The sequence below is a fragment of the Schistocerca americana genome, chromosome 7, assembly GCF_021461395.2.
Source record: "Schistocerca americana isolate TAMUIC-IGC-003095 chromosome 7, iqSchAmer2.1, whole genome shotgun sequence".
Taxonomy (NCBI): Eukaryota; Metazoa; Arthropoda; class Insecta; order Orthoptera; family Acrididae; genus Schistocerca; species Schistocerca americana.
Genome location: NC_060125.1, coordinates 350076285 through 350103631, shown reverse-complemented (window position 1 = coordinate 350103631; position 27347 = coordinate 350076285). Strand labels below are relative to the sequence as shown.

Sequence of the window (27347 nt, the reverse complement as noted above, 5' to 3'; positions counted from 1 at the left end):
TTGATGCGCTCACCAACGAACATTTAACTTTTATTTCCTGTTATTCTTGAACTGTACTGTCTTCTCTCAGCTATGTCGTGGCCTGCCACGATATCCCGTCTTCATCTCAGAGTTGAGGCTACATCCAGCATCCTCAGTGATTGTATATTCTACAAGAAAACATTCTTCCTGTGGGTACAACAAATCAACAAGGTTTCTCGTTCCCTATTAACATGTCACATTTTTAAAGAGGTTTCTTCAGTGAAATAGCCAGGCTTTTTTACTCTGTATCGTTGATTTTGCTGGTTTCAAGTGGGTTTTACGCAATACAAGACACATGGAGAACAATGCTAACGGAAATAAAAAATAACGAGAGATGGAGAGGGATGTTAAGTCAGATTCTTTAATCTTTATGTGTGTTACATAAACAGTATATAGAATGCACCACGCTATTCGAAGGTCGTCGCCAGGTTTATCCATTTTTTACCTTTATTTGCATTTCATAAATAGTATGAAATACCCATCACCATGTACAATACAGTATTCTAAAACCACCACAGGAGGCAGACCAAGGGTCGCAACAGCCCACCTGAAACACACAATGATAAAGAATATACTACACAGCCCTCCTACACTTGCCAAGTATGACTGCGGACAAATAACACACAACATAGTCACAGAATGTCCTCTATGGAAATATGTTGGCACTCTGTACAGCCTACATGAGGTGTCTGAGGATGCAGTCTCCTGGATGGAAACAATAGATATCCACTTATAGCCAACTGCTTGCAAATATTTAGAAAACTTTTCTGTCTATTTCAGTCTTAAACTTAGGATATATATTCTGTTTATAAAAATTACCTTTTTTCTTTCATGTGTAATTCATCCAAGTGTTTTTTTTTAAAGTTATTCTATTCACATGGATAACACTATCTTATCGACTTAATCTAAGACTTTCCTAATCAGGAATGAATGCAATTAATTTTATATGAACTTTATGTATATTGTATTAACATTAACACCATAGCTGTTCAATCTAAGAGATATAGCCTTGATGCAATACGAAATGCATAAAATTAAAAAAATTCATGTCCAAATGGAAATCGATACTACATCCAAGTATGATTTAATTTCTCTCCACTACGAGACAAAAAGAGGGAAATTAAATGAAAAAATATCTCTCTTTGGATTACATACACAGTATGAAGTACCCACAAAAGTATTCGAACATCACTACCAAAATTACCGATTTATTATCTTTACTCACATTTCATTAACAGCATACAGCAGTACCCGCCATCACGCACTATACATTATCCGTAACCCGCCACCGAACACCGATGACGGCTGGCCGCATTCCACCTGAAACACAAAATAAAAAAAAATAACAAAAGAATGTACCTGCAGTCCAGAGAACTACAGAACTCTCTCACACTTCTAGTATCAACGGTTAGTTCACGTCTGCAACAAAGTCTGATTTAATTTCTCTCCAGTGCAAGACAATTTTACATACAAAATGCTGTAGATATAACTGAAAGAGAATAGATTCACATGAGAAAATTACTGGAAACCATTTAGTGACCGACAAAAGCGATAGAGAATGGACACTGGTGAAATATTTCGTTATTTTCGTTGACATTTTCGCTATGAACAGTCTAACCGGAAATCAACAAGTGTGGCATTCTGAAAATATTGTGGAAAAATAGAAACACCACTTGCATCTATCACGCAGTGATTCATGTGGTGTGTTTCCCTTACAGTACCAATGAACTACAGTAACGTCTCAAAAGAGTGATGGAAATAATGCATCCGCTATTAACTGGTTTGTTGTACTGAAAGAAAATTACCGGTTTTGTTACCATTTCCATTATGTAACTCAGATTTCAGACTTATTTCTATTCACATATTTTGGATACTGTATAATGCAACAAATCTTGTAAGTTCAAAACGTTCAAATGTGTGTGAAATCTTATGGGACTTTACTGCTAAGGGCATCAGTCCCTAAGCTTACACACTACTTAGCCTAAATTATCCTAAGGACAAACACACACATCCACGCCCGAGGGAGGACTCGAACCTCCGCCGGGACCAGCAGCACAGTCCATGGCTGCAGCGCCCTAGACCGCTCGGCTACGTCTTGTAATTATTCTGCAACCCATCTGACACCCTGTCCTGAAGATATAATCTCGCTTGTTCTGGCAGCGAGCGTTTTGACCTGGGAAAAGTCCCAATGGATTCGTTTACTGACCTGTCAAGAACTGCCAAGTATGGCCCTGTATGCTGTGGACGTCTACTGTGAAAGTGCTGATACTGTTGTGCTTTTTTAAAATTTTTTATGGACGACAAAGGTAAGACAATAATAAGTGCGCGGAAGAAATCCGCTGTCTACATGTAGCTATTCATCCCGACCGAGGCACAAGCATCACACGGCCGGATTACCATGGACCGCGTCACATGCCTACATTCCATTAGATTCTGCTGAAATGTCTGGTGTTTTATCAGTCACATTAACACATCTGTCCATAATCAGGAATTTGCCGGCACCATGTCTCCTCCTCTTGCTGGCCAAATAATAGCGACGAAATACCATCCATCACCACGGGTCGAAGTGACAGTTGGCACAATATTTTGCAATTACCGTAGTTTTTCTCTCAAACATATAACGCTACACACCACTTTCCCTCTCTACCTCAGAGAGGTTGCTCAGCTGGTGCTCACTCACCAACACATAGCCCTTCCATTCTTACGCTAAAGCCTCCTCCTCTTAATTCAGAGGGAAATCAGCAGACACCCTGACCCAAATCCCTGAATCCAACCTGAATTTTATTCTTCCTACTGATCTTTAATAAGCCATCTTGGATTCCAATTAAAAATTCTTTCTCCCGTCTACCCTATTGCAGTTTATTAAGATCACATACCACAAACAACGCTTGGATGCTATTTCCCCTTTGATATGCACTTTGATATACATATACCTTCCAATATGTCGTCCTATTTTACAACGAATCACGAAAGTAGAAATCCGTCGAAGCACCATTTTTTGTCATCAGTCTTCTGACTGGTATGATGTCACCCGCCGCGAATTCCTCGCCTGTGCCAACCTCTTCAACTCAGAGTAACACTTGCAACTTACGTCCTAAATTATTTTTTAGATGTATTCCAATCTCTGCCTTGCTCTACAGTTTTTGTCCTCTACAGCTCCCTCTAGCACCATCGAAGTTATTCCCTGATTTCTTAACAGATGCCCTATCATCATGTGCTTTCTGCTTGTCAGTGTTTTCCATATATTCCTTTCTTCGACAATTCTGCGTAGAACTTACACATTCCTTACCTTATAATTCCATCTAATTTTCAACATTCTTCTACAGCACCGTTTTCTCAAACGCTTTTATTCTCTTCTGTACCGGTTTTCCTACCGACCATGTTTGATTACCGTACAGTACTGTGTCCCAGACGTACAGTCTCAGAAATTTCTTCCTCCAATTAAAACCTATGTTAGACACCAGTAAACTTCCCTTGACAAAGAATCCATTTTGTTCCACAGCTAGTCTGCTTTTCGCGTCCTTGCTGCTCCGTCCGCCATGGATTATTTTGCTGCCTGGGTAGCAGAATTCCTTAATTTAATCTACATTGTGATCACTAGTCCTGATGTTAAATTTCTCGAGGTTTTCATTTCCGCTACTTCTCATTACTTTCATCATTCTTCGATTTACTCCAAGTCTGTATTCTGGTCTCATTAGACTTTCCATTCCGTTCAGTACATCCTGTAATTCTTCTTCACTTTCACCCAGGATAACAATGTCATTAGCGAATCTTCTCACTGATATCCCTTCAGCGTGAATTTTTATCCCACTCTTAAAACTTTGTTTCATTTCCGTCATTGCTTCTTCGATGTACAAACTGAACCGTAGGGACGACAGCCCAATCTTACATTCTTCTTAATCCGAGCATTGGTTCTTGGTCTTCCACTCTTGTACCTCCCTCTTGGTTATTGTGCATATTCTACACACATCAAAAAAGTTTTGCATCACGTGCTGTTCCGAGAGTTCCGGAACTTGTATAGAAAATTGGAATAGAGGTCAACATCAACATCATTTCTGCCCTTTCACTGCTCATGGAAATCACACATTGCATGTTGTACCACCATACAGCGAGATCTTCAGATGTGGTGCTCCAGACTGCTGCACACACCGGTACCTCTAATTCCCAGTAGCACGTCCTCATGCATTGATGCATGCCTGCATTCGTCGTGTCATACTATCCACAAGTTCATTAAGACACTGTTGGTCCAGATTGCCCTACTCCTCAACGGCGATTCGGCGTAGATCCCTCAGAGTGGTTGGTGAGTCACGTTGTCCATAAAAAGCCCTTTTCAGTCCATCCCAGGCATGTTCGATAGGGTTCATGTCTGGAGAACATGCTGGCCACTCTAGTCGAGCGATGTCGTTATCCTGAAGTAAGTCATATGCAAGATGGGGCGCGAACTGTCGTCCATGAAGACGAATGCCTCGCCAATATGCTGCCGTCGGAGGACGGCACTCACGTATAGTACAGCAGTTACGGCGTCTTCCATGACCACCATCGGCGTACTTCGGCCCCACATAATGCCACCCCAAAACAGCAGGGAACCTCCACCTTGCTGCACTCGCTGGACAGAGTGTCTAAGGCGTTCAGACTGACCGGATTGCCTCCAAACACATCTCCGACGATTGTCTGGTTAATGACATTTGCGACAGCCATCGGTGAAGAGAGCGTGACGCCAATCCTGAGCGGTCCATTCAGCATGTTGTTGGGCCCATCTGTACCGTTCTGCATGGTGTCGTGGATGCAAAGATGGACCTCGCCATGGACGTCGGGAGTGATGTTGCGCATCATGCAGCCTATTACGCATAGTGTGAGTCATAACACGACGTCCTGTGACAGCACGAAAAGAATTATTCAACAACCTATTGCTCACAGCTTGAGTCGTAACACGATGTCCTGTGGCTGCACGTAAAGCATTATTCAACATGGTGGCGTTGCTGTCAGGGTTCCTCTGAGCCATAATCCTTAGATAGCGGTCATCCATTGCAGTAGTAGCCCTTGGGCGGCCTGAGCAAGGCATGTCATCGACCGTTCCTGTCTCTCTGCATCTCCTCCATGTCCGAACAACATCGCTTTGGTTCACTCTGAGATGCCTGGACACTTTCCTTGTTGGGTAACAATGCGGATGCGATCGAACCGCGGTATTGACCGTCTAGGCATGGTTGAACTACAGACAACACGAGCCGTGTATCTCTTTCCTGGTGTAATGACTGGAACTGATCGGCTGTCGGACCCCCTCCGTCTAATAGGCGCTGCTCGTGGATATTGTTTACATCTTTGGGCGGGTTTAGTGACATCTCTGAACAGTCAGACAGACTGTGTCTGTGATACAATATCCACAGTCAGCGTCTGTCTTCAGGAGTTCTGGGAACCGGGTTGATGCAAAACTTTTTTTGATGTGTATATATTACCCGTCTTTCTCTATAGCTTACCCGCATTTTTCGCGGAAATTCGAACATCTTGCAACATTTTACATGTAGAACGCTTTTCCCATGGCGGCAAATCCTATGAAAGTGTCTTGATTTTTCTTCAGGCGTGTTTCCATTATCAGCCGCAACATGAGATCTGCCTCTCTGGTGCCTTTACCTTTCCTGAAGCCAAACTTGTCGTCACCTCACACATCTTTAATTTCCTTTTCCATTGTCCTGAACATTATTCATGTCATCAACTTGGATGCATTGGCTGTTAAGCTGACTGTGCGATAATTCTCGCACTTGTCGACTCTTGCAAACTTCGGAAACGTATTCATGATGTTATGTTTTTGAGAAGTGCCCTGAAATAAGCAATTTTCGGCTTACTGAGCATCCGCATGAATTCAGATTCAAGACATTTTACATTCTGTTCAGTATTTAAATTCGACGAAATAAACTACATGTCACAGTCTCCAGAGGCCAATGATTATTGGTTTTGTAATATAATTTTGTTTATTAGATCTTTCTATAAAGATATTACGAATGGCTGTTTGCGAGCAATTAGCTGCCCTAGGTGGGAAGTATACCGTAGTAATTAAGTCGAATGATAGTGATACTGACTCTGATAGGTTCTTGCTGGGAGCGTTTTTAAGAAAATCTGCATTCAAGTCACCTGCAAACATGATTTCTTTATTTTTTGTTCTTAAATAGGCCTGAAGTTGTTCAAGGTGATTTGTGAACAGATTAAAATTACCTGTAGGTGCTCGATATACGCTTACTGTTATGAAGCATTTATTATGAAACTCTACTTCCGTCGCACATGCTTCCATATGCTGTTTTAGGAAAAATTTTTGATTTTTTTTTTGGACTGAATAAACAGAAAAAAAATAAACTCTGTTTTACTCAAGCGACTGTTAAAAACCTGGACAGTTATTAATATCAGGCCAACAGATGTTATGTATCCGCATTCATTAACTGAATTTTTTTTTATTTTTTTTCTTAAACTGACCTGATTAGGGTCATCATGTCGTCTCCTTTGGCCAAGGTTTCACAATTGCAGCACCTTTTTTACGTCATAGTTATCTAAGAAATAACAATTTTAATGCGACAAATATTATTAAAATGATTTGAGTGTCTATAGTGACAATGTGTGTATGTATTACTATGAACTTACAATGTTTAAACTGGCAGTTTTTGTACTACTGAAGCTGTTGTCACTAACCGTGATAATACTAATCATAATTATAACAATAATGACAATAATAACAATAATGATAGTGGCAGACATAAAAAGAAATTACAGGTGTAAAAAAATAGACTTTTACTGCTATAGGGAGTTGTGAGGAAAAGAAAATTAAGCACCAGCTAAGAATGGTGGGCAATGAGGAAGATCTGGTTGGAAAGAAGGATGTACAGCGCCATTTAGTGTGTACAGGGACAATGTTAATCATCACTGTTGCTTTAGTAGATAAATGATTAACTTTATTCTGAAGCTGGAGGTGTTACAAGTTTTCTAATATAAGGTGGGGGGTTATTCCACAGTCGGATTCCTGCTGTTGAGAAGGACTTCGAGAAAGTGGCTGAACGATGGAGTGGGACAGAAACGATTTTCTTCTAACAGGGACAGCTGTTTCTGCCACGTTGGTCGAACAAGAGCGTTAAGATCGAAGAGAGAGATATGGGGGACAGTGCATGTTGATAAGACGGTAGAGAATACAGAGTGAATGGGCCGCTTGTCTGTATGCAGTGAGGATATCTGTGCATATAATGATGAAGAGTCGAACGTCAGACAACAACAAATTAATTATAATTTAAACATAGCTGCCTGCTCTGAAAGATAAGCTCCATTAACTAATTGTTTCAGTAATATCACTATGGGAGCTGGTTTCGTTTCAACACACACAAAATATAAAATATCTTGCGCTAAGTTGTTACTAGCCATTTCTAGCTAACTACTATGTTTTAGAAGGATCTGTCAATCAAATATGGGTTTACTTTGAGTTTGCGCTATTTTATATTGGCTTTTAACCGTCTTATACGTATCTGTGGATCGACTGCCAAGACATGTAGTTAATAACGCTTTTAACCAAAATTCAGATAGAAGAAACTATCCTTTTCTTGTAGAATTGTACTTGTGAATATAGCTACTGTTCTCTTAAACGGATGATTTGTTAATAACAAATTTCATGTGAGAGTAAACTGCGAGGGTATTATTACCGTTTACGATGGCACGTGAAAATATTTATAATATGGGCCGGTATGAGCTCCACTCATTGTTGTAATTACTTTCTTGATAACTGTGAAAGCTGCATGAGCAAGTGAAATCTTACACAAAACAACGTGTCCCACAGAATCAGTGGAAGGAAGCGAAGCAAAAAGTTAATAACACACTTGTCCACAAAAATAAGAACTATTCTCGAGGCAAAGACTGCTTGACGAAACGTTTCTTGTCTGTTTAAGTTCTCGTTAAGACTGCCACCAAAAATTTAGAGTTTAATACCTAAGTTACTACTTTCCTCAGCTACATCACATGTATCCATTATAGTGTACAATGTACTTATAAATTATTGAATGGTTTGATGAAGCTATATATTTTATCTACAGTCAACAAAAATAAGAAGCTTATCATGATCTCTTACTGGGCACTCTGGTTATGATGTTAGCATTTGATGGTATACTCAAGAGGAAGTCAGTTAAAGACATTCCTGTTAGTATCAGATAGCAATTTTTCCCTGAGTACACTGCGCGGTTGGGTGAACTCTGAAACACACTGAAAGCCTTTAGGAGGTATCCTCATGTGTGACCACTCAACTAGCGTCGAAATCTCATGTAGACTGATCAGAGCTGGATTCAGAGTGTACACATCTCTCTCTCCCTCTTTCAGTAATATCCTAGACGCCTTTATAAGAGTGATAGCAGGTGACTCTTCGATCCTTGTCCTTCTCCTAAAAGCATTCTGACTCACAGTCACGGAAATCCTTGATGAACATCTTGATCGAACGCTACTAAACTAAATTTAGGGTATTTTCACGTCCTTGGGGTTTTTCGATTAAAATTTAATCGTTCTGCGACCTTATATTTAGTGCAGAGAAACGCCTTTCGTATAAGTAAGGAATGTTGCGAGTGTGTGTTTGCTGTAGGGTGTGTATACCGTTACTGGAACTTTCAGGTAGAGATCGCAACTCAGCTCGCCCTAAGGACGTACAAGTGAAGCTTGCCGCCATCTTGCTGATATTGAGAAAGATCGAGGAGGCAAAGGGAACAATCGGACACACAATGACTGCAGTATGCTTAGTGACGAGATGGACTCAGGTCAACATTGCAAAAGGGAATAGTTACGGATTCTTCCAGGGGGACCACACCACCAGAGGACGAGGGGATTGTTCGAGCGGCTCCAACAAATAGGAGATAACTGAAGTCCTGGCAGACGTCACAACAAATCGTCGGGAACAGTCACTGGAAGCTAGATTGATACCTGGAATTGCCGTGCGTCATTTACCTCTGACATCATAGCGTAGGCTATAGAGACTCGATTGTGTAGAGCTAGTCAGTTGGGAATAGATATCCAGTCAGATCTTGTCGTCTTTAGTCCGTTCAGTGATTTTCTATCCAGCGGACACTAACTTCAGCGTAAGTCATTTTGACGTTTGTCGACGACTGAAAGAAGGAACTGGGGTAAGGTCTTCCTCAGTGAGACAATTTTGGAAAAAGGAATACATTATTTCGCCCTTCTGTCATCCCCCGTTTTGATGCCGTTATTGTCACATAGTGTCTGGTCAGATGGCTTTGATCCGTTAACTAACTTAATAAATATTAGAGTTCCGTAGATAAAATTTTCCTTTCGAATTCGTTAAGCGCTTCACGCAGGTCTTACCTTACGTAATTTTTTACTTTGTTCAGTTTTTGTTTGTCTACGAGGCTTAGCCTATGTTTAGATCTTCGCTGAAACTCTCTTTGCTTTCGGAGCCGCTTTTAACGCGGCTGTTGAACCAAGGCCGAGTCTCTCCCGTATCTTAAAAACTGTGAATGTCGTATATCTGTGTAGTATTTTACGATACTCTCGAACCTTGTAGACTGATACTCAACATTTTCAGTCTCAGAGATGAATGTTTCAGGTAAGCACTTATTAAGCAGAAATATTTTCCTACATTTCTTTAGATTCTGATTTACGCCCATAGTTAGTGATGCTAAAACAGCTGTATGATCCCCTGTTCTACGTTATACACTGAAGCGCCAAAGAAACTGGTACTCTTGCTAATCCGGCCCTCAGTATTCCGGCCTCTCAGTAATCAGGCTAACATCCAAAAACACGTGCACAATGAATTACCGTGCGGAAAAAATGCTCAGTTAAACAATGCTTTATATACTGTATTTGAAATTGTAGCTTTCTTTACAATTCGGAATCATGTCTTCTAAAAGGAAACACGTTACGCTAGACCTCAAGCAGAAACTCTAAATTTTAGATAAGTTAAACTCAGGTTCTTCGCAGAAAGCCATTGCTGCTGAGTTCAGTGTCGGACGAGCAACTATTTATGACATCAGGAAGAAAGAAGATGTTATTCGACAGTACTCAACACAAATGGATAGTGAGTTGGGTTAAAAAATGGTTCAAATGACTCTGACCACTATGGGACTTAAAATCTATGGTCATCAGTCTCCTAGAACTTACAACTACTTAAACCTAACTAACCTAAGGACATCACACAACATCCAGTCATCACGAGGCAGAGAAAATTCCTGACGCCGCCGGGAATCGCACCCAGGAACCCGGGCGCGAGTGAGTTGGGAAAACGAAACGTTATGCGAAAGAGTGAGAATGAAGAACTGGACGTAGCTGTTTGTAGATGGTTCGTACAACAATGCAGTAAAGGAATTCCAGTCATTGGCCCGATTATAAAGGAAAAAGCAGCTGCATTTAACAAACAACTTGGCGATAGTAATTTGTTTGTAGCGAGCAAAGGTTGGCTATCAAACTGGAAAAAACGACATGGCATTCGGCAGCTGACAGTCACCTGGGAAAGTCGCTCAGCCAACGATAAGGATGCTGATGAGTTTTTAAACAAGATGCGGAAGATAATAGAGGAAGAAGATTTAAATGCTTGTGCCCTGTGTAACGCTGATGAAACAGGACTCTTTTACAAGGTGCTTCCTTCAAAAACATTAGCTGCCAAGAACGAGAAGGTAGCTCGTCGTTACAAGCAACAGAAACAGCGCGTAACATTAATGGTATGTTTTAATGCAAATGGCAGTCATAAACTACCGCTTGTGGTGATTGGAAAATCCCAAAATCCACGTTGTTTTCAACACACTGACATAAATACATGTACTCTACCAGCGCAGTATTTCCCGCAGAAGAAAACGTGGATGGACAGACAAATATTCTCTCGGTGGTTCCATGAAACATTGGTACCAGCAGTGAGCAAAGAGCTAAAGAAGAAAAAGCTTCCACTGAAAGCTGTCCTTATAATTGCCAATGCTCCCAGTCATCCTTCAGATGTTTCTCCAAAATCCGATGGTATGCAAGCACTCTTTCTCCCACCCAAAGTGACAGCCCTAATTCGGCCCATGGACCAGGTAGTTTTGCAACCAATTAAACGTCATTATCGACATTCACTTCTCGTCTCCTTGCTGAACGAAAGTGAAAACCACTATATCGACACTATGCTGAAGGCGTGGAAAGAAATTAACATACTTGATGTTGTTTTCCAAGCAGCCGAAGCATGGGATAAAGTGGAGAGAGCTACCATAATGAGGACATGAAGAAAATTGTGGCCATCCTTTGATGCCGAATTGGATCCAATAGCGTGCGACAGCGATGTAGCCAGTCAGTTCGGAATTATCAATTACTTTCTACACTGACATGTTCCACAACCTTCCAGAAGGAGAATAAATTGATGATGAAGATGTTACTAAGTGGTTGAATAACGAAAACTGTGACATGGACCAAACCTTAACAGATGAAGACATAATCAAAAGCGTGCGAGAAAGTTATGATGAAAGTGATGAAGAAGAGGACACAGGAGGAGAGAGCATGAAGATTTCTCACACTGCTGGTGGTGAAGCTGCCGAGGTCTTCCTGGAGTACATTATGCAACATCCAGATACGCGCAGTACCAATGCAATGCTTGTAAAGCGGTTGCGTGAAAAAGCACGCCACCGTCGCGTATCCTCATTGCGACAGTTAAAAACTAGGGACATGTTTCATAGTGAGTGATATGAGTGTATAATTATGTACAGTATACACTCGAGGACTAAGTTTTCTTTGAAAATTAATGTATTTTTGGATTTATTAAAGAATATCCCCTATGTTTTAAAATTGTATCCTTCGGTTTAATAAAGTACAGTACACTATATCCCCTATGTTTTCAAAAGAAATAAAAAACAAAACAAAAATGAGTAAAATAAATTTCAGACACAAAATAATCCGGCACTTCCGCTAATCTGGCACCCATATGTGCCAGGAATGGCCGTATTAGCGAGAGTCTAGTGTATAGGGAGATCTTCAAGTACAAAGATATGTAGACAGGCAGAACACGGCGCTGCGGTAGGCACCGCCTATATAAGACAAGTGTCTGGCGCAGTTGTTAAATCGGTTACTGCTGCTACAATGGCAGGTTATCAGGATTTAAGTGAGTTTGAACGAGGTGTTACAGTCGGCGCACGAGCGATGGGACACGGCATCTCCCAGGTAGCGATGAAGTGAGGATTTTTCCATAAGACCATTCCACGAGTGTACCATGAATATCAGGAATCCGGTAAAACATCAGACCTTCGACATCGCTGCAGCCGGGAAAAGATCCCGCAAGAACGGGACCAATGACGACTAAAGAGAATCGTTCAACGTGACAGAAGTGCAACCCTTCCCCAAATTGCTGCAGATTTCAATGCGGGGCCATCAACAAGTGTCAGCGTGTCAATCTTTCAACGAAACATCATCGATATGGGCTTTCGGACTTAATGACTGCACGAAACAAAGATTTACGCCTCGCATGGGCCCGTCAACGCCGATATTGGACTGTTGATGACTGGAAACATCTTGCCTGGTCGGAAAAGCCTTGTTTTAAATTGTATCGACTGGATGAACGTGTACGGGTATGGAGACAATGGACGCTACGTGTCAGCTCAAGCTGGTGGAGGCTTTCTAATAGTGTAGGGCGTGTGCAGTCGAACTGATATATGACCCCTCATACGTCTAGATGCGACTCTGACAGGTGACACGTACGTAAGTATCCTGTCTGATCACCTGCATCCATTCATGTCCATTCTGCATTCCGACGGACTTGGGCAGTTCGAGCAGGACAATGGGACAACTTGCACGTCCATAATTGCTACAGAGTGGCTCCAGGAACACTCTTCTGAGTTTAAACACTTCCAATGGCCACCAAACTCGCCAGATAATAACATTATTGAGTGTATCCGGGATGCCTTTCAACGTGCTGTTCAGAAGAGATCTCCACCGCCTCGTACTCTTACGGATTTATAGACAGGCCGGCAGGATTCATGGTGTCAATTCCCTCCAGCACGACTTCAGATATTAGTCGAGTCGATGCCATCTCGTGTTGCGGCAGTTCTGTGTGCTCACGGGGGCCCTACACGATATTAGGCAGTTGTACCAGTTTCTTTAGCTCTTCAATGTACGTTCAAAAAGTGGAGATTTGTTTGTGGCCAGGAAATCTAAGACGTTACATTCATGTGTCGGTTCTCTACTCAAGGTAATTTTCGAATAAGAACAACTTCGCAACATTCCCTGCCCCTACCACCTGTCTCCCAGTCAATTGCTGTTAAGTTGAAATCTTCACTAACATCATAAAAAAACATTAAATTTACACGGAACTATTTCCAAGTTTCGTCTTAAAATCTTGGTGACCACTGCTTGACCCTCGAAGATAGATGTGAGTGACAAAGCGCTGCTTCAAGAATGGGATAGTGCACCGGTCCCGGATCGAACCCTCTCGGTGGATTGACGAAGAGGCTGGCCAGCCTCGGTGTAGCGTTTAGGCGGCCTTCCACATCCAACTAGGTGAATACTACGCTGCTGTCCAGGTTTCGCCCCAGTTACACGATTAGCAAACATTCAGGAAACTTTGATGTTTTCACATTCTGAGGAACACTATACATAGACAGTTGCGGTACGCGTATTCGGTCCCAGAGGGTAACGGGGTGGCAATAGGAAGGGCATCCGGCCACCCCTTGAAAACTAACCACCCAAAATCAGATAGTAATTCTACCAGCCCTGCGCCGATGTGGGACAAAGGCACGAGAAAAAGAAGTTTCGCGACCTTTGCTCCCAGATAGATTACTAACAAAGGCATCGAATTACCATATTTATGGCTATAAATACACATACATCACCGGTGTGGAGCGTAAGTAGTATGAATGCCTACTATTCAGGCCACAGCAACAGACTCTGAATGCTGGTGTTGGCACATGCGAGGCTCAATAGCGAATGCATGAAATCACACAATCAGGTTGCCTAGATGCAGGGGCGAGATGCTGAACCGGCAGTAGGGCGAGAAACAGTTACGTTAGCAAAACTTCCGCCTCGTCATCAGCAATTTCGTTCCATATTCACAGAATCGCCTTATCAAAAATACGTTAAAATAAGCACAAACTCACACTCTGGCACTCTCTCTCTCTCTCTCTCTCTCTCTCTCTCTCTCTCTCTCACACACACACACACACACACACACACACACGCGCACATATACATTTTGCTTTCCCAATCACAGCCTAGTATTTTACCAGCCATTTAAATGAAACAACGAATCACATCTCAGTATTTTACCCATCATCAGAATGAAACAATCAGTATACGGCTACCATATTGGCTATGTTGAAAAATATCTGAACAATCTGTCTTTTATGGTATATTCAAAAATATACGAACGACCTGAATTTTACATACGTTAGTGCCACCTTCATCTGCATGATGCGAATTTTGAGGAAATTGGCGCCATGTTCGAAAATATCTGAACAAACGAACTGTATAATTCAGCATTTTATTCAACTACTCATATCATCAGAGTGTTTCGTAAATTGGCAGTCTTTTTAAAAGCATCTGAACGACATGAATTTTATGTAAATCAGCGTTATGTACCAAAGATTCCAATGATTCGAATTTGAGTAAATTCACACCCTGTTCAAAAGCATCCAAATGATATGAATTTTAGGCCATGTTCAGAAATATCCGAACGATGTGAATTTTTCGTAAACTGACGCTACCTTCAACCACATGAATTTTGCTTAATTTGGTCCAATGTTCAAGAGTACCCGAAAGATCTGTATTTTGCGTAAGCTAGCGCTACTTTCAAAAGCATTGTATGATAAGATTTTTTTGTAAATTGGTGCTGTGTTCAAAAGTATCCGAACGACATGAATTTTGCGTAAATTATTGCTATGTTCAGAAGTATACAAATGACGTGAATTTTGCATAAACTGGTTCGAACTTCGAAAGTACCCGAATGACCCGAATTTTGCGTAAATTAAGGCCATTCTCAAAAGTACCCAACTGATTTGAATTTTTGTAAATTCACACCATGTTCAAAAGTGTCTGCAGGACTAGAATTTTGTGCCACGTTCAGAAATATTGGAACGACCCGAATTGTACATAAACCGGCACTACATTCAAAAGTTTTCAAGCAATCTGAATTTTGCATAAATTAGCGCCACGTTCGAAAGTATCTGACATGAATTTTGCATAACTTATTCTCATGTTCAAAATCATACAAACTACCTGGATTTGTGTAAATCGGCATCCATATTCAAATGCATCCAAACGACCTGAATTTTTGTGTAAACTACGGTTGTGCTCAAAAGTACCCAAATGATATGAATTTGCGTTAACTGGTGGCATGTTCAAAAGTATCAGAATAACGTGAATTATCCATAAATTGTCGACATGTTCAAAAACTACTGAATGAGCTGAATTTCCTGTTAATTGACACCGTATTCAAATATGTCCAGAACACCCTTACGATGTTATTTATTGGAGAATGTAGTTCTTAAGGTGTGTTTCTGCTTTGCATTTTTAATGTTTTAGATGTCATGGACACAAGTATATTTTTGCCTTCAAATGGTAACGAAATGCTTCAAAGACTTCGAGTAGATGGTTAAATGATGCAATTTTTAAGGAATTTACATGACGACTACTATAAGTATTGACATATTCGATTGGCTTTTTCCTTTCAGTTTCTAGTGTTTATGTTCTGAGACCTATTGGTAACGGATTGTTTGCCTACGAGATTTGAAGACAGTAATTTGCTCGAAATGTATCTCATATGTAGGGTGGAATTTCCAGTGTTAGAGTTCTCTCTTTATTTTTTTAATTTTATTTTTTCGCTTTATTTTAACTTTTTTCGTTTTATTAATACTGGCTCTGTTTCAAGTATACATGTAAGAACTAATAACTATTACGGGAACAAGCAATGGTATCAGTTCCACCTCATTCTGCCTATAATATGTATGGCATGTGCCCCTAACGATATCAGTCAAAGGTGTGAATGTGAGTTGAGCCTTTGAGCAGAGGTACGACGTATTCGATTATGTCAGTAGAGTAAACCATAGGTATGTGCCATTTGTTCGGTTTTTTAAAATTTTTTTTTTTTAATCGTACAGCTAGGGCCCCCCGTCGGGCAGACCGTTCGCCGGGTGTCGGTCTTCCAATTTGACGCCACTTCGGCGACCTGCAGTCGATGAGGATGATATGATGATAATGAGGACAGTGCAACACCTAGTCCCTGAGTGGAGAAAATTCCCCGACACAGCCGGGAATCGAACCCGGGCCCAGAGGCTTGACAATCCGTCACGCTGACCATTCAGCTACCGGGGGCGGACATTTGTTCGTTGAGCAGGATGTGAGGCTCGGTTGCAGTCTTAAAACCAAGCAGTAACATAACTGTTGAGCTACGAACAGTGTCTGTAAATAAAAACAAGTATAAGTGGAAGTTTGTTCCTGTGAAAAACAATATTTCAGCAGATGCAGATGATCTGACGAAAACAGTCTTAACTTGCGCCTGCTGAGCCGGCCGAAGTGGCCGTGCGGTTAAAGGCGCTGCAGTCTGGAACCGCAAGACCGCTACGGTCGCAGGTTCGAATCCTGACTCGGGCATGGATGTTTGTGATGTCCTTAGGTTAGTTAGGTTTAACTAGTTCTAAGTTCTAGGGGACTAATGACCTCAGCAGTTGAGTCCCATAGTGCTCAGAGCCATTTGAACCATTTTGCGCCTGCTGAGAACTGTGTTTGCCTCTTACCATGTAACATTTAATGAACTGGAACCTCTCTATGCGCCGGCCGGAGTGGCCGAGCGGTTCTAGGCGCTACAGTCTGGAGCCGCGCTGCCACTACGGTCGCAGGTTCGAATCCTGCCTCGGGCATGGATGTGTGTGTTGTCCTTAGGTTAGTTAGGTTTAAGTAGTTCTAAGTTATAGGGGACTGATGACTCAGCAGTTAAGTCCCATAGTGCTCACAGCCATTTGAACCATTTGAACCTCTCTATGCGTGTGACGTTCCGAACATTATGTGAACACACAAAAAATGGTGGCGTCAGCCACGTGGAAGCCTGTCCCCCGTAGTTGGGCGGACTGGACGTGTGGCAACTCTGGTTTAACTAACCAGAGTAACAATACAAGAATACAAGAGTCCAGAGTCTAGAGTCGTCAAACGTTTTTGCTCATGAACAAATACTGATGTGATGAGGTGGCACCTCGCGCCTCTTGTGTATCCATGTTGTTAATAACTGGTAACCTACATAAATTAGAGTGTTCTGAGCCCACAACCAGTGAGGGCGCGATTAGTTGACCTCTGGCCCCCAAGCACTGATCGCTAAATGTCTGCACAATTCGCAACATTTCACGTCGACTGTTCTCTGTTTTCAGAGTGTCGCCCTCATCAGCGACACCAAAGTTGTGACACTGTTAGCGTCTGACGAAATGTTCTAGGCTGCCTGTGCGAACTGACGATTAATTGATTAATAACTGCACTTATATTTAAATGCATTACGCAGTATGAGAGGTAATCACAAATGTTCACTAAATGTCTTGAATGTCATTTTTCTTCCACTCACTGCGTTGTATTACAACATCATCAATATACACTCCTGGAAATTGAAATAAGAACACCGTGAATTCATTGTCCCAGGAAGGGGAAACTTTATTGACACATTCCTGGGGTCAGATACATCACATGATCACACTGACAGAACCACAGGCACATGGACACAGGCAACAGAGCATGCACAATGTCGGCACTAGTACAGTGTATATCCACCTTTCGCAGCAATGCAGGCTGCTATTCTCCCATGGAGACGATCGTAGAGATGTTGGATGTAGTCCTGTGGAACGGCTTGCCATGCCATTTCCACCTGGCGCCTCAGTTGGACCAGCGTTCGTGCTGGACGTGCAGACCGCGTGAGACGACGCTTCATCCAGTCCCAAACATGCTCAATGGGGGACAGATCCGGAGATCTTGCTGGCCAGGGTAGTTGACTTCCACCTTCTAGAGCACGTTGGGTGGCACGGGATATATGCGGACGTGCATTGTCCTGTTGGAACAGCAAGTTCCCTTGCCGGTCTAGGAATGGTAGAACGATGGGTTCGATGACGGTTTGGATGTACCGTGCACTATTCAGTGTCCCCTCGACGATCACCAGTGGTGTACGGCCAGTGTAGGAGATCGCTCCCCACACCATGATGCCGGGTGTTGGCCCTGTGTGCATCGGTCGTATGCAGTCCTGATTGTGGCGCTCACCTGCACGGCGCCAAACACGCATACGACCATCATTAGCACCAAGGCAGAAGCGACTCTCATCGCTGAAGACGACACGTCTCCATTCGTCCCTCCATTCACGCCTGTCGCGACACCACTGGAGGCGGGCTGCACGATGTTGGGGCGTGAGCGGAAGACGGCCTAACGGTGTGCGGGACCGTAGCCCAGCTTCATGGAGACGGTTGCGAATGGTCCTCGCCGATACCCCAGGAGCAACAGTGTCCCTAATTTGCTGGGAAGTGGCGGTGCGGTCCCCTACGGCACTGCGTAGGATCCTACGGTCTTGGCGTGCATCCGTGCGTCGCTGCGGTCCGGTCCCAGGTCGACGGGCACGTGCACCTTCCGCCGACCACTGGCAACAACATCGATGTACTGTGGAGACCTGACGCCCCACGTGTTGAGCAATTCGGCGGTACGTCCACCCGGCCTCCCGCATGCCCACTATACGCCGTCGCTCAAAGTCCGTCAACTGCACATACGGTTCACGTCCACGCTGTCGCGGCATGCTACCAGTGTTAAAGACTGCGATGGAGCTCCGTATGCCACGGCAAACTGGCTGACACTGACTGCGGCGGTGCACAAATGCTGCGCAGCTAGCGCCATTCGACGGCCAACACCGCGGTTCCTGGTGTGTCCGCTGTGCCGTGCGTGTGATCATTGCTTGTACAGCCCTCTCGCAGTGTCCGGAGCAAGTATGGTGGGTCTGACACACCGGTGTCAATGTGTTCTTTTTTCCATTTCCAGGAGTGTAATTTCATATTTCCTGCTAAGAATAAGTACCGCATTTGAAGATAACAACCTCCGTAATGCGCATTCGCGAATCCGTGTTACTTCTGTGTCAAAATTTATGGCGTAGTGGATGATGGGTACGAGTCGCGCACGGCCGTGAGTTGTCAGTACTGGCGGACAAAGAATAAAACATTGATCCTCTCACACGCTCTAACCCGCAGTGGCCGCGGTTCTTAACGTTAGTTGACGTTCCAGCTGTTAGTTGCTAGATGAGTATTGATATAATATATGGCTGTGAACCGTCTGCTGCAAGAATGCTTGATTCGGGGCGCATGCGGCCTGCCGGCCGCAGTTTGACGATCACTGCCGAGACGGATCATTAATGACCAACTATGCGAGAGTTGCCAACTGTTGATTCGAAACGAACAGTGTATAAGATGTATAACTGATCTCCACAAGGACGCTGAATGAATGCGTATATTATATTTATGGACAACTAAGAAGCACTATCAGTGGCAAAAGTACACCACGAGTTAGTAGAAGAGAGTCAGTGATCTGCTCGTTTAACAAAATGATATGAAACAATAACTTATGTTCCGTTGAATCGTTTGTCGAAGGCTGTGTGCTTCTTCTCCACTTCTATTTTCATTTAATTTCACTTATAGTATTTAATTCTTTAAAATATGTATATCTGCGTGTGTGTAGATTTTGTGCGTTATTCGTCCGTATTTACGAATGTTACCTGTATCCTATCTGATGTGCTGATTGCTTGTCTGACGAGTTGCTACTGGTCAACATTGAGGGTTCCCCCTTATGATCTTTCCTCACACCACTACACACAACTGCAACAGACCGCAATCTCCAACATACAGGGTATGAAATAAAATCGTCATAACTTTTGAACGGTTTGCGTTAGGACGTTCAAACTGCACGGTTGGCCGCGGGGCATGATGGAAATTAGCGTGCACGTGCGCACACGCCTTGCTGTTGTCGGCCATTTGCACGTGAATATGTCCCTTGGCCTATAGCGCTCGTGAAGGCCTACTATTGAGCAATAAAAGCCCAACTGCGGCTCAAAGGAAGTTTAACACCGAGTTCAAGCTCAAGACAACCGGTCCTAGTGTGCTAACAATCAAGAGTTTGATTCGCAAGTTTCAGAGAAGGGGTAATGTTCGTGGTGACAGTGTTGGCAATTTCGATCGTCCAAAAAAGGGTGGAAACGCCTGAAAACATCGAGAAGACACGCACTGTGTTTCAAACCAGCGCATGGAAATCGATCAGACGAGCTGCACAACTAGCGGGAATCAACCTGGAGACACTGCGACAAATTTCTGTGGACGATCTGCATCCCTTCCCTCACAAAACTCAAACCCATCAACCATTAACCCCCAGGGCCATGGAATAGCGGTTGTGTTTCCGCAACACTATTGTCCACAGAACTGACGAAAAAGACTTTGATGTGAATATGGTTTGGATTAGCGACGAAGCTCACTTTCATTTGGATGGGTTCGTTAATAAGCAAAATTGGCGCATTTGGGGGACTGAGAATCCACATTTCGCGATCGAGAAGTCTCTCCACGCTCAACGGGTGACTGTGTTGTGTGCAATGTCCAGTCACGGAGTAATCGGCGCGATATTTCTTGATGACACGGTGAATACCGAACGGTACGTTGGCCGAGCGGTTCTAGGCTCTCCAGTCTTGAACCGTGCGACCGCTGCGCTTGCAGGTTCGAATCCTGCCTCGGGCATGGATGTGTGTGATGTTCCTAGGTTAGTTAGATTTAAGTAGTTCTAAGTTCTAGGGGACTGACGACCACAGAAGTTAAGTCCCATAGTGCTCAGAGCCATTAGAACCATTTTTTGATTTGGAAGTAACACTGATTTCGACAAGATGTGGTTCATGCAAAATGGAGTTCGACCCTATCGAAGCAGGAGAGTGTTTGAGGTCCTGGAGGAGCACTTATGGGACCGCATTCTGGCTCTGGGGTACCTAGAGGCCAATGGCATGGGCCTCGATTGGCAGCCATACTCTCCGGATCTGAAGACGTGCGACTCCTTTTTGTGGGTCTATGTCAAAGACAAGGAGTACACCAGTAACCCCAGAACCATTGCTGAGCTGAAAACAGCCATTCCGGAGATCACCGAAAGCATCGATGTTCCCGTACTTCAACGGGTCATGCAGAATTTCGCTATTCGTCTGCGCCACATAATCGCCAGTGATGGCAGAAATATAAAATCTCTCATAACCTAAATTTGTAGTGACGTTTACATGTTGAATAAAGTGTGTGCACGCCGTACTTTGTAATTAATTTACGTTTTTTTCATGTTTTTAAATAATTGTCACCCTGTAGGTACTACAATCTCAACTTCCTACTAATTTGTTCAACATTGTCGCGTATTTTGCACCAGCCACTGTTCACTCGAGTAAATAACTCTGCATTAACTAAATTCTCGTCGTTTTCATTATAAGAAATATGAACGACTGTAAAAAAAATAAAATAAAGTAAAATAAAAACTAAGAAAATAACACATGTGTGTGTACGAGAGGCGTTCAGTAAGTAATACAACAGTTTCGGTTGATAAAAGGCGGGATATTTTATGAGACATCAAGAAATATTCCCACATCGATATTGCAGTACCAATGTTCTTCAGAATACGGCAATATCGTATTTATGTGCTGACACTGGGCAAGCGGCGTTCAATTATAATGTCTCCCCTGTACGTGAATATACAGACAGGGTGGTACATTGATAGTGACCAAGCCAAATATCTCACGAAATAAGCATGAAACGAAAAAACTACAAAGAACGAAACTCGTCTAGCTTGAAGGGGGAAACCAGATGGCGCTATGGTTGGCCCACTGGATGGCGCTGTTATAGGTCAAACGGATATCAACGGCGATTTTTAAATAGGAACCACCATTTTTTATTATATATTCGTGTAGTACGTAAAGAAATATGAATGTTTTAGTTGGACAACTTTTTTCGCTTTGTGATAGAAGGGGTTGTAATAGTTACAAACATAAAGTACGAGGTATCACGTAACATTCCGCCAGCGCGGATGGTATTTGCTTCATAATACATTACCCGTGTTAAAATGGACCGTTTGCCAATTGCGGAAAAGGTCGATATCGTGTTGATGTATGGCTATTTGGATCAAAATGCCCAACGGGCGCGTGCTATGTATGCTGCTCAGTATCCTGGACTACATCATCCAAGAGTCCGGACCGTTCGCCGGATAGTTACGTTATTTAAGGAAACAGGAAGTGTTCAGCCACATGTGAAACGTCAACCACGACCTACAACAGATGATGATGCCCAAGCAGGTGTTTCAGCTGCTGTCGCGGCTAATCCGCACATCAGTAGCAGACAAATTGCCCGAGAATCGCGAATCTCAAAACGTCGGTGTTGAGAATGCCACATCAACATCGATTGCACCCGTATCATATTTCTATGCACCAGGAATTGCATGGCGACGATTTTCAACTTCGTGTACAGTTCTGACACTGGGCACACAAGAGAAATTACGGGACGATGACAGATTTTTTGCACGCATTCTATTTAGCGACGAAGCGTCATTCACCAACAGCGGTAAAGTAAACCGGATTAATATGCACTATTTGGCAACGGAAAATCCACGATGGCTGCGACAAGTGGAACATCAGCGACCTTGGCGGGTTAATGTATGGAGTGGCATTATGGGAGGAAGGATAACTGGCCCCATCTTATCGATGGCAATCTAAATGGTGCAATGTATGCTGATTTCCTACGTAATGTTCTACCGATGTTACTACAAGAGGTTTCACTGCATGACAGAATGGCGATGTACTTCCAGCATGATCGATGTCCGGCACATAGCTCGCGTGCGGTTGAAGCGGTATTGAATAGCATATTTCATGACAGGTGGAATGATCGTGGAAGTACCATACCATGGCCTGCACGTTCACCGGATCTGACGTCCCCAAATTTCTTTCTGTGGGGAAAGTTGAAAGACATATGCTATCGTGATCCACCGACAACGCCTGACAACATGCGTCAGCGCATTGTCAAAGCATGTGCGAACATTACGGAAGGCGAACTACTCGCTGTTGAGAGGAATGTCGTTACACGTATTTCCAAATGCATTGAGGTTGACGGACATCATTTTGAGCATTTATTGGAATAATGTGGTATTTACAGGCAATCACGCTGTAACAGCATGCGTTCTCAGAAATGGTATGGTCACAAAGGTACATGTATCACATTGGAACAACCGAAATAAAATGTTCAAACGTGTCTACGTTCTGTATTTTAATTTAAAAAACGTTTCTGTTACCAACTGTTCGTCTAAAATTGTGAGCCATACCTTTGTGACTATTACAGCGCCACCTATCACAAAGCGACAAAAGTGGTCCAAGTAAAACATTCATTTTTCTTTACGTACTACACGGATATGTAATAAAAAATGGGGGTTCCTATTTAAAAAAAAAAACGTTGATATCCGTTTGATCTATGACAGCGCCATCTAGCGGGCCAACCATAGCGCCATCTGGTTTCCCCCTTCAAGCTAGACGAGTTTCGTTCTTTATAGTTTTTTCGTTTGACGCTTATTTCGTGAGATATTTGGCCTGGTCACGATCAATGGACCACCCTGTACACAATAATTGTACGAGTGCAGGTTGTAGGCGCATTGTTGACGACATATGGAGGTTACGGGTTGGTCGTGAGTCTTCCTCGGATAGTTTGATGATATGCGACCACTCGCGATAAGCGGGAATTCTGGGTTCCAGTCCCGGGCCGGCACCAATGTTCAGTGTCATCATTCCATTAGCTAACTGATGGTTGCCACATTCGCAACTGCGAATAAATTCCATGTATATGCTCTTCAGCCCCTACTGTTTCATGAAGTTCTGATATGTGGTGGCGCTGTAAGTAGCCTTCAAAATGTCGTCCATAACGGAGGGGCGTTCCAATCAGGGAACTGTCATAGACATTCTTTTGGCGGAAAACTAGACAAACCCAGGTATTCAACGGTTCTTGGAGAATGTCTGCGGAGACTTGGTAGTGAACAAAAGCACCGTGAGTCGTTGGACAAGGCGTCTGTCGTCTCATCACAACCGTTCTTCCTCGTGCACCCTACAGTCCGGATCTCGCATGTTCTGACTTCGACCTGTTTGTCGTGTTGAAGGATGTACTCTGCGGGAAGCAGTGCGTGGATGACGGGGAATTTACTGCTCTGGCCCCGACGTCTACCACCTGAGTGGTGCCATGTGGGCATACAGGCCGTCCCAGTAAGGTGGCGTAAGGCCGTCGTCTTGAACGGAGGTTATGTAGAAAATAGCGTTTTGTACCCAAAAGAGTGGGGAATGATACGATGTAAAATTTGCTGTAAAAAATAGGGTTTCATTAATTACTGAACGCCCCTCGTATTTTATTCTCTCGTTTTCACAAACTGAAATCATTGTTGCGAACCAACTGATCTTAGTGTGTTATTTTAAAAGCTATACTCCAATTGTAAGTTGGATTCACATTAAAAATATAAAGAAAAAATTAGTCTGACATAAATGTTAATTTGAAATGTTGAAGACCTCATCCACGATCCACGGTCTTCATTCCGGCTTTTTCCGATAGGACCTTGACCTAATGGTGTGGTGCAGACAATAAATAATAATCTCCTGCTTCATTTTAAATTATTCTGGTCTCTGGAAGTTACAGTGCATAATTAACTTTCTATAATGATACAGTTGATATAAAACAAAGTGAAAATTGTATCTCGCTTGCTATAAAAAACTACAGTTTCTTTTCCGTGAACTCATATACGAGACGATTACTTTAAAATGCTAAACTTGTATAGTCTCAGATACTTTGTATGCTTGAAATTAATAAAACCAGTAATATGCGCCTACACTACTGGCCATTAAAATTGCTTCACCGAGAAGAAATGCAGATGATAAACGGGTATCCATTGGACGATTATATTATACTAGAACTGACATGTGATTACCTTTTCACACAATCTGGGTGCATAGATCCTGAGAAATCAGTACCCAGAACAACCACCTCTGGCCGTAATAACGGCCTTGATACGCCTGGGCATTGAGTCAAACAGAGCTTGGACGGCGGGTACAGGTACAGCCGCCCATGCAGCTTCAGCACGATACCACAGTTCATCAAGAGTAGTGACTGGCGTATTGTGACGAGCCAGTTGCTCGGCCACCATTGACCAGACGTTTTCAGTTGGTGAGAGATCTGGAGAATGTGCTGGCCAGGGCAGCAGTCGAACATTTTCTGCATCCAGCAAGGCCCGTACAGGACCTACAACATGCGGTCGTGCATTACCCTGCTGAAATGTAGGATTTCGCAGGGATCGAATGGAGGATAGAGCCACGGGTCGTAACACATCTGAAATGTAGCGTCCACTGTTCAAAGTGCCGTCAATGCGAACAAGAGGTGACCGAGACGTCTAAGCAATGGCACCCAATACCATCACGCCGGGTGATACGCCAGTATGGCGATGACGAATACACTCTACCAATGTGCGTTCACCGCGATGTCGCCAAATATGAAGCTGTAAACAGAACCTGGATTCATCCGAAAAAATGCGTTTTGCCATTCGTGCACCCAGGTTCGTCGTTGATGAGTACACCATCGCAGGCGCTCCTGTCTGTGGTGCAGCGTCAAGGGTAACCGCAGCCATGGTCTCCGAGCTGATAGTCCATGCTCCTGCAAACGTCGTCGAAGTGTTCGTGCAGATGGTTGTTGTCTTGCAAACGTCCCCATCTTTTGACTCAGGGATCGAGACGTGGCTGCACGATCTGCTACAGCCATGCTGATAAGATGCCTGTCATTTCGACTGCTAGTGACACGAGGCCGTTGGGATCCAGCACGGCGTTCCGTGTTACCCTCCTGAACCCACAGATTCCATATTCTTCTAACAGTCATTGTATCTCGATCAACGCGAGCAGCAATGTCGCACTACGATAGACCGCAGTCGCGATAGGCTACAATCCGACCATTATCAAAGTCGGAAACGTGATTGTACGCATTTCTCCTCCTTACACGAGGAATAGCAACGTTTCACCAGGCAACGCCGGTCAACTGCTGTTTATGTATGAGAAATCTGTTGGAAACTCTCCTCATGTCAGCACGTTGTAGGTGTCACCACCGGCGCCAACCTTGTGCAAATGCGCTGAAAAGCTATTCATTTGCATATCAGAGCATTTTCTTCCTGTCGGTTAAATTTCGCGTCTGTAGCACGTTATCTTCGTGATGTAGCAATTTTAATGGCCACTAGTGTATATGTTTCTATGTACGAAAACTTACGTGTTATGTAGCAGCTAGAATACCTACAACTGAAGAATTCTATGAACTCTGAAATGGAGAAAGCCGTGATGACTGCGTTATTAATATTTTCCCCATTTGGGGATATGTAATAGATTTCCAAAAAACCGTTAGACGTTGTAATAGCTGTATAAAAATTATCATGCTACCTGAATCTGTGATACGTTCACGAGTGATATTACAAGTACGTCCACGTTCTATGATATAATGTATTTGGAGTTTTTTATTATATAAGTGGGGTACGCGATGGATACCTCCTGCTTCTTCGGTTCCCAGGTCCAGTCGGTTGTAGGTAGTCCGCCGTTTAACTACAAATATAACTGCCGGAATTGCGACAAGTACTACAGCAAGTAATATGTACAAGATTGTAGAAGAGTTGGCATTTGAGGGTGCTTTGTTTTCAGTGGTGGTGGTAGTGCTGTTTTCAGTGGCGTTTGTTTTGGCGTTGCAGTACGCTTTGAAACCTGGGTAGTGGATGCGGATGTTCTTAGTTTCCTGAGAACAGTGCAGTTTGTCCCTGGCGGTGATATACAGATTTCCCCTATCCGGAAGATGCTGCAGCAGTTGTGGGTCGAAGCTGCTGAGTCCAGAGTTCTGCAGGTAGAGGTCTGTCAACGACTCACTACGAATAGGAACCAGCTGGAGTTCTGGGTTGTCATTCAGGACCAGCCGCTTCAGTTTCTTGTTGGAATAGATGATATATTCGTCAATATATTTCAGCCTGTAAAAAAAGAAGGAAGGACATTTCTTAATTAATAATGAAGCAGAGCAATCAAGGATACTGAGAATACACTCACTGTACACTAGAAGCAGCAAAAAGCATAAGATTTCTTACGGGGGCTATTCAGAGAGTAATCTCCGACTTATAAATTCGTAGCATTCGCATGGCTGGAAAAGAAGAGTTTGAAAGTCATGTTTATCAGTCCGTTCTCTGTGGCGTTCATCAGTGCGTAAACTGCTAGTGATTAAAATGGACGGCGTTATTGCTTGCCCTGCCAGTTTCCAGATACGTACTGTCATTTACTTCCTGCGGCAGAAGTAGTCAATGCCTCCGAGATTCAT

General features: G+C 43.2%; 1 protein-coding gene across 1 annotated transcript; it reads right to left on the bottom strand.

The window, feature by feature from the left end:
- Positions 1–368: 368 nt before the first annotated feature.
- On the bottom strand, positions 369–27347 carry LOC124622923. Its single transcript, XM_047148711.1, has 4 exons — positions 27310–27347; positions 26540–27006; positions 1247–1341; positions 369–568 (listed from the first exon to the last, which is right to left on the bottom strand). Exons 1-3 carry the CDS (start codon positions 27345–27347, stop codon positions 1286–1288), a joined length of 561 nt encoding a protein of 186 aa, XP_047004667.1. The 3' UTR covers positions 369–568; positions 1247–1285.